At 42.6% G+C, this 17,080-nt stretch overlaps 1 protein-coding gene across 2 annotated transcripts in view; it reads right to left on the bottom strand.

Moving 5' to 3' along the window:
• Window positions 1–17,080, bottom strand: part of MYH10 (myosin heavy chain 10) — a 123,546-nt gene that overhangs the window by 83,309 nt on the left and 23,157 nt on the right. For both annotated transcript variants that reach the window (XM_080923430.1, XM_080923431.1), the window contains exons 3-4: window positions 13,019–13,175; window positions 1,503–1,530 (exon numbers count right to left, since the gene is read on the bottom strand). In XM_080923430.1, coding sequence (XP_080779556.1) covers window positions 1,503–1,530; window positions 13,019–13,175 — 185 coding nt within the window. The remainder of the gene's footprint in view (window positions 1–1,502; window positions 1,531–13,018; window positions 13,176–17,080) is intronic.

The following is a 17,080-nucleotide window of genomic DNA, read 5'->3' as shown; positions in this document are numbered from 1 at the left end:
CAAACTAAGGTGGTCAGGTTTGCAGACCGAGGTGGCAAGGAACCGCTAAGTCCTCTCACGGGACTGACCATGTTGAGCATGAGGCTCCACGGGAGACTTCTTTATGTAACTCCTTGAGGTTAAATGATGCTAGAAGAAAATTCAGATGACAAAGCAGACTCTTGTTTCTTCTCTTACACCTCTCTTCCCTCGACATACTAAACAGCAAGCTTTCTACTCAAAGAAAAGAAAAAAAAAAAAAAAAAAAAAAAAAAAAAACCAAAAAGGCAGCATAGGATAGGGTTCTCAGTTCCCAGTTCTCTGTGGACATCCCCCTAGGAGAGCTGTGGTGCCTTCTAGCACTTCCAAATTCTCCTTCCTCCTGCCCCCATCCAGCTACTCTTAACTATAGCACTGTTTCCCTCCCCTGCATCTCCTCTTGGCCACATTAAAAGCAACAATGAGATAAAATCTCCCTCTGCTGGCCCCCACCAGTCAGCTATTGCTCTGTTCACATTCTTGACCTGAGAAACAGTAGGTCTTAGTTTTCAGTTTGTTTGTTTTCCCCTAATTTCTCAGCTCCAGCCTGGCTTCCAGGCCCTTCCCACCCCACCGCTCAAGCCCTTTGAACATCCACATCTTCCGTGGCTTCTATTCACCTCACTCAGTATGAGGAGGCAGCAGACACCCTGAACACTCCGTTTCAGGAAAGGCCCCTTGTCCCTTGACAATGTCACCATCCGTTGGGTCATTATGGACTTTGCAGCTCTTCACAGTGTCTTCCTCTGGTATCTCCTGAGTGATGCTTATCCTGAGGTGTCCAAATACAGCACACAGCTTCTACAGCCTCCCACTGCGGCTCCTCAGCTCTGTATTTCCAAGCCAAGGCCTCTCCCCTGAGTGCATTCCTACTAGGGCTGAGCACAGACACTCTACCAAGTTTGGTATGTGCCACTCTAATCTGCTCCCACCGTGTAGGGAGACAGCCGAATTCTAGCAATAAATCTATTTATTTTCTTGGGCACATAAACCACCAAGTCCCAGTAAACCTGGCTCTTGGACTGGATACCCCTTATACTCAACTGCTTCTTTGTAGATTCATAACCATCTCCTGGCTTCCATCACCACGGCCTCCTAACTCATCTCCTCCAGCCCAGGGTCCATGTGTAGTCAAAGCCATCTTTCCACTACATACAGTGGATCACATCATACTGTTCTATCCAGGGCCACACAATACACAGGCATGAGATGATCAATAAACACTTGTTGAATAGAAATGAAATCGTGCTGAACTCTCCCGCCATCTTACTTAGACATATAAACTAAGGAGGTAAATTTTACAATTTTAACTTATGAAATGTGATAAGTCTTGTTTGATAGCAAAGCAGCAACATCAGATGCGAGCATCTTGAATACTTGTAGCCTTGACCTACTACGCCGTCTAAATCACACCCCTGCTTAGCTCCCTCCCCAAAAAGAATCAGCAACAGTGCTAAATATCCAGCGTTAACTCGTTTACTTACGTGCAAAGAATCGACTGGTCCTCACGATCTATAAAACAAAAGAAAACAAAAAAGTGACCATTTGCCCAATTTTACAATGTGTTATACAATGCAGTTGCAGTAACAGATTATAAAATAGTAGTGGTCCTTCTCAAGAACCTGATCTCCGTCCTAAATCATTATCAGCTCCCACTGCTTTGCGACACGCTCTGGGGGTAACCAGGATGCAGACAGGACTCATTGCTCTCTAGGTGATTTCATGAACACCCACAACTAGTCAGGACAGCTTATGTGAGGCTTACCCACGGCCTCAAGTCAAAATGAACCACTTCTCCCTTAAACCATTTTTCTTAGGTATTTGTTACACTGACAAAAAGCTGACTGACAGATCCCAAACACAACAAAGGAGCGCACACTAACACTCTGCTAGGTGTTTATGATTATTCAGTTTTTAACATTTCAAAGTGATTTAATAATTTAAGCAATCAGACTTTTCAAGCAAAAAGAAAAAACCTGAATCCACATCTGCAAAGTTAATAGGAAAAGAGTTCTAATTACTTGCAAATATTCTTATTCCTACTGCCCAGTGTGTGTATGTACATGTGGTGTTGGGGACTGAACCCAGGGCTTCATGTATGTCAGGCAAGCACTACATTGAACTACACTCCAGCTGTTATGTTTTTAACAGAACTGAACAAGTCTGCTACTGCTCTAAGAGGCACTGTGGATCACAGGCCCTGGTACAGGCCACTACTTTATTGTCTCTCATCTGTGCTCACTGACCCTGTGCCACCAGGTACCCAAAAGACAAAACACATCTGTTCATATATTCTATATTACACTGAGTTACACACACACACACACAAAACCAAAAAAAAAAAAAAAAAAAACCCTGCTACTGTGTTGGTTCCCACTCAAATCTTACTTCAATGTAGCTCTGGCTCCTGAAAAATCACTATGTAGACTAGGGTGGCCTTGAACTCACAAAGATCCACTTGCCTCTGCCTCTGCCTCCCAAGTTTGGGATTAAAGGTGTGTGCCACTTGCCCACCTGGCTCAAGACAGGGTTTCTCTATGTAGCTCTGGCTGTCCTGGAACTCAATCTGTGGGCCAGGCTGGCCTCAAACTCAGATCCACCTGCCTGTGCCTCCCAAGAGCTGGAATTAAAGGCTGCACAACTTCACTCATCTTCAACACTATTTCTAAAATAGGTTTTTAAAAAGTTCTTACAAGTTGTACTTACATGTGAGATGCAATGTGATATTTCAGTGTATGTATAACATCATGATATGAGCAGGGACACTGGGATACCCATCAACTAAGCCATCACTGCTTCTTGGGAAACATTCGCAATCTTGTCTGTCAGCTCTTCTGTAATCTATAGTCACCGACTATGCTATAGAGCTCTAAGGTGACTTCTCCTATCCTGCACAGTGAACAATATTCTACCTCATTCTCACTATTTAGTGTTCATTGGTGTTGTTGTTTAACTCTAGAGTCAGCTACTAAGCTGGTCCTGAACTTGTGATTCTCTTGTAACCACCTCATGAGTACCAGAACTACAGGTGTGTCCCAGCCTGGCCCAATCATTCTTACTATCACCTATGGATCCTGTCAGCTTTCACCCTGGCAGCCACATGCAACATTGACAATAGAGATTCGATGTCTGTCCCATTGTCCCACAAGGACACAGGCTCCACTACTGGCTCACTGCAGTTCTGTGTGCACTAAGAGACCTCAGTGCCCTCCGTGAGGGTCCTTGCCACTTCTTCCTGCAGGCCTGACCTGGCCTAGTCAAGCAACACTGCCCCTGCCCCCCTAGCGCTCAAGCACGGCTTTGCTTGTATTACCAGCCGTGGCAGGCCTTCGGGGTTTTAATCCACTGAAAGAAATCTGGCATTGGACACTGTGTTGGTGCTGGTGAGACGGCTTGCGCCAGCTGTCTGCAGTGACCGCTTTCCCTCTGAATTCATCATTTTCAGAAAGAGTGTATTTCTCTTCTACTTCTCTCTAATATTCTAAGAGACTAGAAGGAGAAAAGTGGAGTGATATAAAAATGGGGAAATTTATGACAAAAGAATTAAAAACCACTTGTAAGACAGAACAGAAGGGCGGTTTACTCTCATCTACTCTTTTGTTTTGTTTAAACTGATCTCTAGTTTAGCCTTGGCTGTCCTGGAATTCCCTGTGTAGAGTATGCTAGCCTCAAACTCACAGAGATCTGCCTGCTTCTGCTTCCCTGCAAGGATAAAGTGTGTGTACCAACACACCTGCTCACTCTCACACATGAGCCTTCAGAGCCCGTGGACTCTCCTGCTCTGATCGACTTCTACACAACACTATAATACCAAGTTTTAAAGACGACTTTCTTGAGAAGGGGTATTTTTAAACACTAGGCTAGGGGTGTCGCCCAATGGAACTGTTTTGCCAAGCATGCTTGACTGCCCTAAGCTCAAGAATCCAACAGCCAGTACAAAAACAAAAACAAACAAACAAACAAAATACACGTACATAAAATAACCAAACTAAAAGTGTTCTCCCCAGATCTGTTCATATCCCACCCCCATCTGGAAGTGAGGACTCCACAGGTGACTCTTCAGACCTCTTCCTTCCCTATGATGGACATTCACCCCTCCAGCAGCAGTGGCGGTGAATCTCTTCTACCCAGACTCGCCCATCTCACTGTCTCTCTGACCCTGCACTGCTTTCTATTAGTACAAAGAGGAATGGGCCTGAGAATCTCCAAGCTCCTTCAATTCTATGACACGGTCCCCTCAAGTCCCAACCTCTGGGTTCAGTTTCACTGACTCCTCCATTCCTAAATTGCCAAGAGAGGCACCATGACAGTGCACAGGGGTCCTCCAACTCTGAAAACCCACAAATGTATCTAGACAGTGACATTTATAGTGAAAAGAAATTTAGTCAAAAAAAAAAAAATTATCCAACTAGCCTTCTAAAGAGACGCATGTGCTAGCGCAGCAAACCCAGTGTTTTCCAAAGTGCTTTCCAAAAAACCACAGGAGGAGACACTTAGTATAGTTGACATAAACCACACACTCGGCAATGGGAATGTTCAAGTCAACAATCTCAGCTCCCATCATAAAAGCCTAGGAAAGAGCAAATGAAACCCCAAGAGAGGAAATGATAAAGAACAGGAATTATCACAGTGGAAAACAGAGTTGGGGGATAGGGGTGGGGGAATCTCACTTATAAAAAAACAAAACAAAACCATAACCTAAAGAGCCCTACTATACCTATCAAAGAAGTGAGTATAAAATTAAAATCCTTCCTATAAAAAGTAAATTTTAGGAAACATTTAAGATTGATAAAATATCGGCTTTCTACGGTCTCCAGCCTAAAAGACTAGGCTTACTTTAACCAGATGCTAAACCAGGAAGAAAAAATGTAACAGAAAACATGTATATCATAAATAAACACACAAAAATTAAGAAAAACCACTTCATCACTGAGTAGATGCAGAAAAAGCATTTGGAAAAAATCCATTGGTGATGTTGAGTAGCTGCATAGCGAAGTGGAAGACAGAGGAAGCCCAGTCTGAGAGACGCCGCAGTTCCTACCAGCTTTGGATGTTACACATCTAAGATGGTGAAGAAGGCAAGGAGGGATAGCTGTTCTCATTTTAACACAGAACAGCAAAAAAGGAATAAAAGCTAAAGGCACTGAATAGTGTTTCTATTTGAGGACCCGAGATTATCTAATACAAAAGCTCAAAGAATCGTCAACAACAAATTAGTTAATTACCCACCCAGAGCAAATCAGTTTTAAAAGATTTTTTTAAAAGTCAGTAGAGGGCTAACGTGGAGGCTCAGAAGGTAGAACCGCCTGCAGCCCGAGGACCTGAGCTCAGTGCCTGAAACCCAAGTAAAGTGGACGACAGAGTTAGCTCACATGAGCTGGCCTCTGATTTTCACAAGTGCGTTCACAATTATACACACACATATTCACTAAAATTCCAATTGTCAATGCATATTACCTTGAAATCCTATTTCCATACATTAATAAAGAATTTCCCTTCAAAGATACAAAAGCCACCCAGCGTTTCACTTTACTAAGGTATTTGTCATGCTTACGTGTTAGTCCAATGAATCATGAACGCTGTGTGACTCTGAAACCTCAACTACCCTGCTCATGGACAGAGGCGCAGTGCTGTCAGCTCTGCATCAGCTGACTGTAGGGCCAATGCTGGCCTTTTACACACAATAAGAAGATGAAGTCAGGTGTTATCTGATTTCAAAGTCTATTGTATGGCTACCATCAGACAAGCCAAAGGATAATAAGTTAGACATTTAGATCAAAGGAAGTCATAAGTGAGACCTTTAGTGACTTTTAACAAAGATCAAAGGTCAGTAGAGAAATAGTCTCAACCAGTAGTGCTAAACCAACTAAGAAGCATATGCAAAAAAAAAGAAAAAAAGATAAGCCAATAATTCAAAATAGATCAGATCAGAACAACCTGAAAATTATTTCTCTAATGAAGGATGTTATCTATAAATAACAAAGTTTTTCAAACTGAGCAATAAGAAATATATGTATGTTGTCTGCATGTGTACCTGCACACCAGAAGGGGGCATCGGATCCCATTACAGATGGTTGTGAGCCACCATGTGGTTGCTGGGAATTGAACTCAGGACCTCTGGAAGAGCAGCCAGTGAGTGCTCTTAACCGCTGAGCCATCTCTCCTGCCCCTCTTTTTTCTTATTGTTGCTTTAAATGGTACTTGTAATGGGTGCTTCCTTTTTGTGCACTAGAGGTTAAGGCTCTGCTCATTCCCAAACCTTTATTGCTTGGTCATTTTGGGATGTCCTTGTAAATGGCATACATTTGTTGTTAGGCTGTCTTTCACCTACCTATATATAAAGTGTTAAAAGTACAGTTATGGTTGATGTACTTGGTGTCACATGTTTTCAGACTCATTAAATATCTTGTCTTTAATTCTCCTGATATAGAAAATTTGCATTCAGTTTCTCAGTTTATTTCAAAACTTTCAAGTGCCATTTCTGAAGCACAGCAATTCTTTCTTAAGGTGCTCATGACTCTCACAGGAGGGAGCACTTAGTAGAACTCTTCAGCATGACATCTGCCACCATCCTTTGTGGTTTCTAGGATTTGTTAGGAAGTGACTTGGGCTATCCCTCTCTTCAGAGTGAATATGATGCCTATTGTTGAAGTTAGGTCCAGGCTCTGCCTCCCAGGCCCATACTCCCAGAAATGAGGACTCAGATTATATTGACAAATACCTTAGTCATAGTTAGGTTCTACTATAACTGATCATAACTAAAGATCCTCATTTATTTCAACCCACATTCTGCCACCTGGCTGGTCACCTGTGCTCAGGTATCGTGCATCCTTGTGTCCTCCCCTCTCTTCAGGTTCTGCTCCTCCCCCCTTTCTCCTTCCTATCTGGGGAGGTAGCCAGGCCAGTAGCTAAAAAAGTAAGTTAGGGGCTACCCCTCAAGGATCGCCAAAGCTCTCCTTAGTCTGAGTCTTAGGAGCTTGTGAGTCGGGATAAGCTGAAATCGGTTGTACTGTGGTTGTACCACTTAAAAATACAACCAAAAGAGAGAAGCGAATGGAACTCCTACAGTCTACAGAGATTATCCTGAACCAAGCAGTGGTCTAAATTCACTCAGAGGACAGGAATCAGCTAGGCCTTAAATGTAATAGGCTTTGTCTCTAAAACTGTTCAGGCCTTGTGACTTAGACATAAAGATGGAGCTTTTCACTTCTAAGTCCCCGAAATCCCGTCTCTCTGGCTACACTTATTATGGGTCAACTGGATCTTTGTAATGGCGCTGCTGCCTTTATCATTCCTGGTGGATCTCCTGGGCACCCTTGCTGAACCTATATTTTATGGTGCATTCAGAGTCAGCTCATAGTTTTACTTACGAGTTCAACAACAGGATGCACTTTACCCCAACTCTGGAGCCTTTTTATATGTTTCCCTTCGGTTTAGGTTCACTTTACTGCTATGCTTTTAAAGAAAGCTTTTTACTGTGAATGAAACAGACGAGCTCACTTGATAGTGCACAGGCCCACAAATGGTCATAAAATATCTGCCTTCCTTTCGAGGTAAAATACCTAACTCTGCTATAAATTTTTATTGACTAATGAAATGAGAACTGTAAGTGTTTCTAAAAGTGACTTTTGCCTCTCTTCAATCAAAAAATTATTTTATTTTTTTATGTACCTTGGTGTTTTGTCTATATGTGTGAGTATCAGATCTGGAACTGCGGTTATAGTTAGTTTGTGAGCTGCCATGTGGGTGTTGGGAATTGAACCCATATCCTCTGGAGGAGCAGTCATCTCTCCAGCCCACCCCTTCTGCTATGGACAAGAATCTACAATATACTTCCTGATATCACCTTCTGTTACCAAAGGCCATACAGATAACAATTAACAATGAAATAACAGGAACTCATTACACATTCCCACAACAGCCAAGCTGCTGGAAAATTTTTAGTGGTAATACTTTGCCTCATTACACTGTGGTCAGAGAATGTGGCCTGTTATTTCTTCTTTTAGGAACTGAGATTTTTATTGGTGGCCTGTTTTAGAATTTATTCCAAGTTCCAAATTGTGCTTCTTGCTTGACAGGCAGCTGCCTTATATATACACTTATTTATTTTTTATTCCCACTTGCTAAACTATTAAATGCCATCTTAATGCTCAATTCTGAGAAGCATATGATGCTTGCCTATATAACCACACATGGTTTCCATTCCCTCTGTGTTCCCAAAAGGTATATGTGAATATATGAAGCGATGATAATGGTGTAAACAGGTGTCCCTCCTCTCTCTGGACCTATGACATACTATTTCCCCATGTGCTCATTCCTCTTCCTTCTTGCTCTCAAACAGAGCCTATTCTTAAGGTCCTTGAGATAGAGCATTTTCAAGTTTCTACCATGGGCCATAGTGACCTGCCTCCCTCAGCACTGACAATGTTTCAGTCTGACAGTGAACAGAAAAAAGCGTGATAAATAAATAATCTTTGTTTTAAGCAAAGGGAAATGATGAGTATGTTTGACAGCTGTTGGGAAGCTGTCAAAAGCAAGGCAGCAGAGTGACTCAGACAATGGCGCTGTGAGATTCCTGGAGAGAGACAAAGGGACTAGCCTTGGATCTCAACAGATGCAACAGGAGATGGCTTGTAAATCTAGTGGGGATTCTAGAACAGTTCTCTGGTGACTTCGAGTTTCTCAGAAATGAGAGATCAATTGGTATACAGGAAGCCGAAGGACATGTAAGGAGGCAGAGGTCTGAAGCATACAGGGTCCCCAACAGTTATGACAGAGAATGCTGTGACAAAGAATGTCAATCATCTCTCTCCAGGTAGAGCTGGCACTTTGTACTAAGGGCAGAGTCATTTCAGTCACGAATTTCCAGCAGGGTCAGTCTGTTCACTTGTATAAACACGACTCCTAAAAAACCAGCACCCCAAGTAAGAATGCCAAGAGGCACAGACAGCCCAATTATCCAGCAGGAGAATTCTGACAAACAGGTCTAACAAAGAGGGGTATGAGAAGACCGCTGGCAGGAGAGAGCATGAACCCACACTGAGGGACAGATACTCAGGGATCTACAGGAAGCAAGCATAGACTTTAGTCTTCCTGGAAGAGCACTGTAATAGGATTTGTGAACTGTTATTGAAAAACCTGGTGATTCAATAAGATGAAAAAAGTCTGTAATGTCGCCTCAGAAATTGGTGGCACAAGTAAGAGAAACCTTTCATTGGGGGAGGGGGGTTCATGAAAACCTCTGTGGCTCCTATCACAGGGTCACAACAAAGCCTGAAGAATTGGGGAACCAAGAAGACAGGTTTGAGGGGAGGGGGAAGGACACAGCTTTTCCAGGGGTCCAGAAGAAAAGGATTAGTTGAGATCCAGGACAAGCTAAGGACACCGTTTCCATCTTCTAGAACACAGGGTTTCAATTGTAGGGTAGCCTTTAAAGAGTGGGCTCAAATGACATATTCAAGGAGAAAGCCAGGAATTAATCAAATCCTGAAAGGAAAATCAAGGCACACTGAGCAGAACATCTGGGTGAGCTGGCACATCAGGGAGTGGGGTTACCTGAATCAAGATGAAAAGGGAAGGAGGAAGGTCAGGAGTTCAAAGCCATCCCTTGCCACACTGAGTGTGGGGCCACCCTGGGCTGCACTGGCCTGCCAGGGAAGGAAGGAGAAGGCCAACACAGATTCAAATACAACTGATACACAGCAGAACAAGGCATTTGGGTTCCACTCTAAGACGCTCCAGGAAAGCAGCACACACGTCAACAGCTCGATCAGCAGCCCCACAGCAGCACCGGCTAGAGTGGAAGGCGTCAGGAACATGGGTGTCACATGGTAGGGAGCCTGTACAGAAGGCAGGCTTACTGACCTCAGGACTGTACACACAGGGAGCGCTCAGTGCTTTGGCCTTTGGTTTCTGAGTCTCAGTACTACAAATGAGAGGTCTGATACTAACGCTTTCTTTCCATGAAGATCCTCTGACCTTGGCCTGTCTGTCAAACTATAAAAGATAAGGTGCATAACACCTCCCCATTCAATATCCTGCCTGGCAGATCTAAGTCTATATTTCTCCAAACCGTCATCGCTATTACAGAACCTAAACAACTCCATGTCTCCGCCTCTCGCTCACAAGCTCCACTGCTTCTTTCTTATTTGCATCTAGTCTTCAAACGAACTATGAAAACGCTTTAGTCTCTGGTTTTGTCAGTACTGCTGTCCCAAGCTCCTACTAAACATGTGGCTTTTTTGCATTTAATTCACAACCAAGAGCTTTGCTTCTGCCCATTCATTCAACAAATATTTATTAAGCAACTAGTATGTTCTAAGTACACTCTGCATTTTACTAACATGGTATCCCTTAGACTCCAAACTTAAAAAAAAAAAAATCAAGTTTTAAAAAAAGATTTTTATTTTATATGTACGTGGGGCACCCACCATGTGCATGCGGTGCCCATGGAGGCCAGAAGAGGGCATCTGATCCCTCAGAATTGTCAGCCACCATATGGGTGCTGGGAATTGAAGTTGGGTTCTTTGGAAGAGCAGTCAGCACTCTTAATCACTAAGCCATCTCTTTGGCACTTACATTTCTTAACAACAAAACCTTTTACCATTTCTATCAATAAATCTGAAGATGCATAATGTGTGCCCAAAGTAATTACAGAATACATAAGACAGGGATGATATTTAACTGATGGAAAGACCCAGGATTTTGAAAGATCTAGACAGATTAAGTGGGGAGCTGACTTTAACATCGAAGTTGAGAGGGACCCCAAGCTCTGAATTATCCATATGGTCCCCTCTCAGGCTCTCTGTCACTCACCTCAGCTGTCTGTCCACATGGTAACTATGGGCCTAACCTGGACAGACTGGTGTGAGCGTTATCGCCCCTCTCTCCTGTCCTGCAGTCTATAACAGGAGCAAGCAGCCCCTTTCTCACAGAATGGAAGGCAAAGGTAGTTTTGTATCAAATTTTAAAATGTTTATATGATTAATAAATTCTAGGTAGTGTGACTAAGAATGTTTCAAGTAGCAGCCAAGTATAGAAGCCAAACCTGTGATCTAGCATCCAGAGGAAGCAGGAAGAGTGTGAGATGGGCTACAAAGAGACCTTATCTCAATACCAAACACAAAAAATATGTCAGGTTTTAATTCTACCTCACACTTGTACCAACCTACATGTTCTTGGTCAAGTTATTTAAATTCTTTGTGCCTCAGTATAAGAGATAAAGACAAATAAGTATTATAATTATGATACACATTATTATGGCTAATAGCAATTTTCAATGTCCTTTCTAGCATTAGTAGTGATAACAATGTCATATGCTTGTAGACCACAGATTCCTCATCTCTTCTTCGCCCATGTTTGTCAAGCTGGCTTGGAAACCATTCACAGTAATGTAAGCTGTCACAGTAAAGTCAACTCTCCATTCTGCCTGGCCAAGCATTTACATCTTTGAGCCTTTCCTTCAGACGTACTTAACTGTCCCTACCAGACTCATGTACCCACCAACATTACAGGCACACTCCCTACATCTTCACATATGTGGATAGAGATGCTAATTAGGACACATCCCTCTGTTAGTTACCTTGAGCAGCCCAGGCAACTGCATACATGCGTCAGCAGCTCCGGTGCAACCTACCCAGGGTCACACAAGGGGCTGTGGGATGGAATGAGGCTCAACTGTCTGATGTTCACTGTGCTTCTGTTTGCTAATAAGTCCAAACTAATAGAGCAAATACATTCCTATTGTTTTAAACTGATCTTGATATATTAAACAGCAGCAGGTCCTACATCCCTTCCTGGCATGCACATTATGCTCAAAAGATTGCAATATTTTCTCCCTTTAAAAGAAATTAGAATCCTGTATAGAGAGCCTGTCCCCAGACTCCTGGGAACTTTCCTTTTCTATAGTAATCCAGGCATAGAGAGGCAACAGCAGCTGAAACAAGAATCACAGACTAGGCTAAAGGGAACCCTTCGCATTCTTATCTCACAAGACACTCTATATGGTCAGACTTAAAAAAGTCCTTCCATAAATCATTGTCCAAAGTCAGGGTTCAAATGAAGGACTGAACAAATCTATAATTCATTTGGATCCAAATGCAAAAGCTTTCAATGTCAACCAAACAACACATTTTAAAACTTATCTCTTTGCATGCATTTAAACTACAAGTTGATTTTTAAATTCTCCCTCACTCAATGATGTGTCCACCTTTCCCTTTACTCTTGTTGGTTTTATATTTATTTAGCAGTGCTACAGTCTGAGCCCAGGGACCGTACATGCTAAGCAAGCAGGCTGCCTACGGAGCTGCATCCCCAGCCTGTATTTTTATTCTGAAACCGTGTCTCAGCAATGTGCTCAGGCTGGCCTTGAACTCCCTCTGCATCCAGGCAGGCCTTGGGTTTGCACTCTTCCTATGTAGCTGGAATCACAGGCCTACGCTACAGGCACAGCTACTTTCGCCTCACCTTGCAGCATTGGCTATGGTCTGAACCCTGGGCTTCACACATGCTAACCCCTATGTTCTACCGGTATGCCCCACCCCCACCCAGCCCTTTCCTATTGGTTTTAAAGTCCAATACCATGAACCTGTGCTAGTTTATGGTAGAGATCAAACATGTATGCTTCTAAATATTAAAAAGTATAGGAAATGCTGCTATGAAGCAGCAACCATATTTAAATTTCTATATAAAAAAGAACCTCATCATCCATTTTAACCTTAAGCGTTATTAACTTTTCAACAATAAATACTTTATTTATCGACTGATTGGCTAATTGATTAAGACAAGGTTTCACTGTGTAACCCTAGCATGGAACTAGCTTCGTGGACCAGGCTGACCTGGAACTCAGAGATGCATCTACCTCTCTCTTTCTTCTAAGTACCATCACGCCTGGCCCATTTTTAAATTTTAAAAGGAAGATTAAACCATTTTGCAGGTCCAATTAAGACATTAGAAAACAGTATGTGACAAAGTCCGAGCACATCTTCTTGTATGTGTTTACCTTGAAGCATGCATCTGTAGGCCGACTCTGATATGGCGTAGATGTGTGGTGGCATCTCATGGCGTTTCTTCCCTCTATACATCTCAATAATATTCTCAGAGTAAATTGGAAGGTTCTTGTAAGGATTTATCACTACACAGAAGAGTCCAGAGTAAGTCTAGAATAAAAATGAACAGGAAATGGGAAAGTCAAAACAAACAAAATCTGTATGTGTCGCTCAGATCCAATCATCAGACAGGGACAAATTGGTATTAAATTACCAAGAGATCTTTTATTCTTCAGACAACTCATCTGTCTCCCGAATTACGTCATCTCACCAGGATAACTTCCTGCAAACTCTGTTCTAACAGCACTTACTTAGGGCACTCTTCTGAAGTCAATTCTGCAAATGACCCTCACCTGTAAAATGTGCATACCACACAATTCACAACTTCAACAATTCACAGCCATTATTATCGGCCTTTGCTGTCCACATTTACTCTCTCAGGAACACACAAGTTAAGAAAAGCTTGTTGGTGAGGTTTAGACCCCAGGTTACAGTTTGTCTTTAAGAAAATACCATTTGCTAAGTTTGGGTATAATGCCAAGGAAGAATATTCCCAATTTATCTAAAAAGTGACTAAAATATCCCTTTAAAAACTTCGTTTAGTGTATGTGTATGAATGTTTTGCTTGCACATTTATATATGTGCCGCGTGTGTGCCTGGTGCCCATGAAGGTCAGAAGAGGGCACTGGATCCCTTGGGACTAGAGTTAAGATGGTTGTGAGCCATCAGATGGATGCTGGGGATCAAAGCAGAAGAGCAACAAATGCTCTAAACCACTGAGCCCCCAATTCTCCTTTTTCTCAAACATCTGCACAAAGCGGAATTTTCTTTAAGTAACTTCACAGCAAACAATACAACAGCAGACATGAGCATCCAACTCCTCAGCTAAGATAAGTATGGTAAACACTGTGACAGTAACTGATGAACTGGAATACAAGACTCTAGGAAACCTTCCTGATCACATGGTAGTCATCATTGAGAAATGACACTAGGGCTGGGGAGGTGGTTCAGCAGTTAAGAGCACTGGTTCAATTCCAAGTACCCACATAGTGGTACAACCATCTGTAACTCCAGTCCCAGAGGCTCTCCTGCCCTCTGACTTCCTCAGGCGCTCAGCCCACATGTGCTATACATAAATACAAGTAGAAAAAATACACATGAAATAATGAAATAGTACAGTATACATTTCCAAAAGAAAAGGAGAAAAAAAATGGCATACTAGACATGACTGTTTTTTTTTTTCATCTTTTCAGACTGACTTCTGATGATATTCTATAAAACTCACTATAAAAAAGTCAAGATAGGAAAGCCTGCTCCAGATGTGCTCCCTGCTCTAGATGTGCCAGGCTACTGGGGACTATAGCCTGGCACATTTTTTGGAATGGAATTCTATTCCAAAACATTCTTTTTGGCTGCATATGAGGCAGACCTTTTAGATAGTTAGCGCAAATAACCAGCAAAAGGATGCTACAAAGAGCCAGAGAGATGACTAGGTGGTTAAGAGCACTTGCTGCTCTTGAAGAGAGACCCTTCCAGTTCTCAGCACCCATATTACAGCTCACAGTCATCTGTAACTCCAGTTCTAGGGGATCTAACACCCTCTTCTGGCCTCCACAGCACCAGGCAAGCACATGGTGCACACTTATAAAACACACAGCCAAAACACTCATACACATAAAATAAAAATGCATAAATCTCTTAAAGAAGAGGGAGGGGAAGATTAGGAGTGTTGGCTGGAGCTGTGTGGCCAGCTCCCCTGGGACGGCTGTGGGGACAGTAATGAACAGCTGTGTTCATAAGGGCTAAAACCTTGGCAATGACTGCAGAAAGCCCTCTAGGGACCACTCTGCTTTGAATGCCGCAGTTACTAATTCTCAAACAAGAGGAAAGCTTGCCAAAACAATTCAAGTGACCAGAGCGTCTCTGTCACTGTTCCCTATGGCTTTCCTTGAAGCTCTACTACAGGCTCAGAAGTGGGGTGCAAGTGAGATGGCCCCTGATTGGAAGCCATGGTTTGACCTCTTGGCTAATAATACCTCGAATCTGCCCTCATGAGGTCACCTGAGACTAGATGAATCCGTGGCTTGTTCCCTTGTTACCTCAGACCCCTGCCTTGTTTGCCCAGACACAGGCAACTTCAGCTTGCTCCTGGCCTTCCCGACCGCCCTCTTCCACTTTCTCCCAAGCGAGTCTTCCAGAAATCAATCCAGTCTCAGACAACAAAAGACAAGCAAAGACAATAAAAACTGACTTTACAGCAACAGAACAGCTACTGCACTATGAGGTAACGTTAGACCATATTTTCCACAAAGCTGGAAGGAATTAATTATGAGTATGACAAATATTTGCGACAGCTACAGTTGACCTAAGTACACAAAGTATGCACATGCATGGGAACATCACTGTGCTTTGAATGTGTCCGCCTCAATATAGACTTAATTTTAAAAGTATTTTATTAAGGATGAACAAATGAAGTCAAACTCAATTGTTAACGGGTTTATGTTATAACAGTAATATAAGTTAATAACCACACATTAATAAAGTCTTAAATATAACATCATTTTTCAGCCAAAACTTAGGTCATAGCCTGGCAAGACACTACAGCATCTGCTGGTCATGGCTTGTTGTTATTTTGTTTTGTTTTTTTTTGTTTTTTGAGACAGGGTTTCTCTGCGTAACAAGTGCTGGCTGTACTGGACTTGCATTGTAGACCAGGCTGGTCTCAAACTCATAAAAATCCGCCTGCCAAGAGCATGGGATTCAAGGTGTGCGCCTCCACATGTGGTCTTGCACTTTATGTTTTTAAGAACTGAATAATTATAGAATGAGAAACAACAACAACAACAACAAAAAAAAAAAACCCTCAACACTCTGCACTGTGGCTGGCAGAAGTAACCTATTGGAACAAGGACACATTTAATGAGAACTGAATCCAACATGTCTTAGGCAGTTTTCTGAGGACAAAGATTACAAAGTCTCACAAATATGAATTAAGTCATCAAAAAGAAAACATTAAATAATCATTAGCATCTCATGCTTGCCAAAGACAAACATAACAAATGGCTAAATAGAAATCTTATTAAAGTATTAACTTCTGAGTGCCTAAAAAGAATTAGATCAAATCCTGCTTTTTTCCCCACATAGACTGATCATTGAATTAATACTATCTCTTCTGTCTTTGCTAAGCACATGGATCTGAAAGTTCAAATAACTTTTTAAGTATTTGAATGTGTACACAAGATATTAAGCACCTTCGGGAAGCACACGTTGTATGTGTGAAAACAGCACCACAAACTGAATAAGCCAGGCACATTGCAAGGCTGCAGCGTGGGGACGAGAAAGGTAAACAGGTGAGAATGGAGAGCGCTCTGGCCAGAACCACAGAGAGCAGCCACCAAGAGCCCCAGCATCCTGTCTAGAGCTATGAAACTAGACATAACAGCCCCAGATGGTCTTTGATGTTGCTCTTCCCTTAGAGACTGTTAGGGCCAAAGGAGGAATAAAGAATTCCTACTAAAGCAGTGCAAGCTAAGACTCTTACAAGGCAGACTGAGAAGACTGGCATATCGGAAACCAGCTTGGACGATGGAATGTGAGAAAGCCACAGTCACACTGAACAAGTTAGTTTCTGTCCTCTATAGGTGACAAAGAGTGACTTGGGGTAAGAAACAAAGACTTTACACTAAGCACAAATCTGGCAGCCACCTGGAATAGCGATTAAAGGAGCTAGAGGGGAGAAACCAGCAGATATGAGGCTGCTGGGCAGTCTTGGCACGATGGCTCAGCCTAGGTGAGAGGAGGAGGAACACAGTCCAGAGAGGGAAAGGTCATGGAGAAGCCGGACACCGGCCTCCTGCACAGACTGAGAAATCCATAGGAAAGAGCATTAAAGGCCCCAGTCAGAGAAGATGCAGTTTTAAGCTTGAGTAACTGGAACAGTTATTGAGACAAGAGAAAGAAAATGTGCTTTGTGGGAAATGATACTGTGGGACCGCAGATAAGTCAAGCAGGATGCT

Source organism: Micromys minutus (genome assembly GCF_963924665.1).
Source record: "Micromys minutus genome assembly, chromosome: 10".
Lineage (NCBI taxonomy): Eukaryota > Metazoa > Chordata > Mammalia > Rodentia > Muridae > Micromys > Micromys minutus.
Note: the sequence above shows the minus strand (reverse complement) of the source record. Positions and strands in the feature narration are given on the sequence as shown.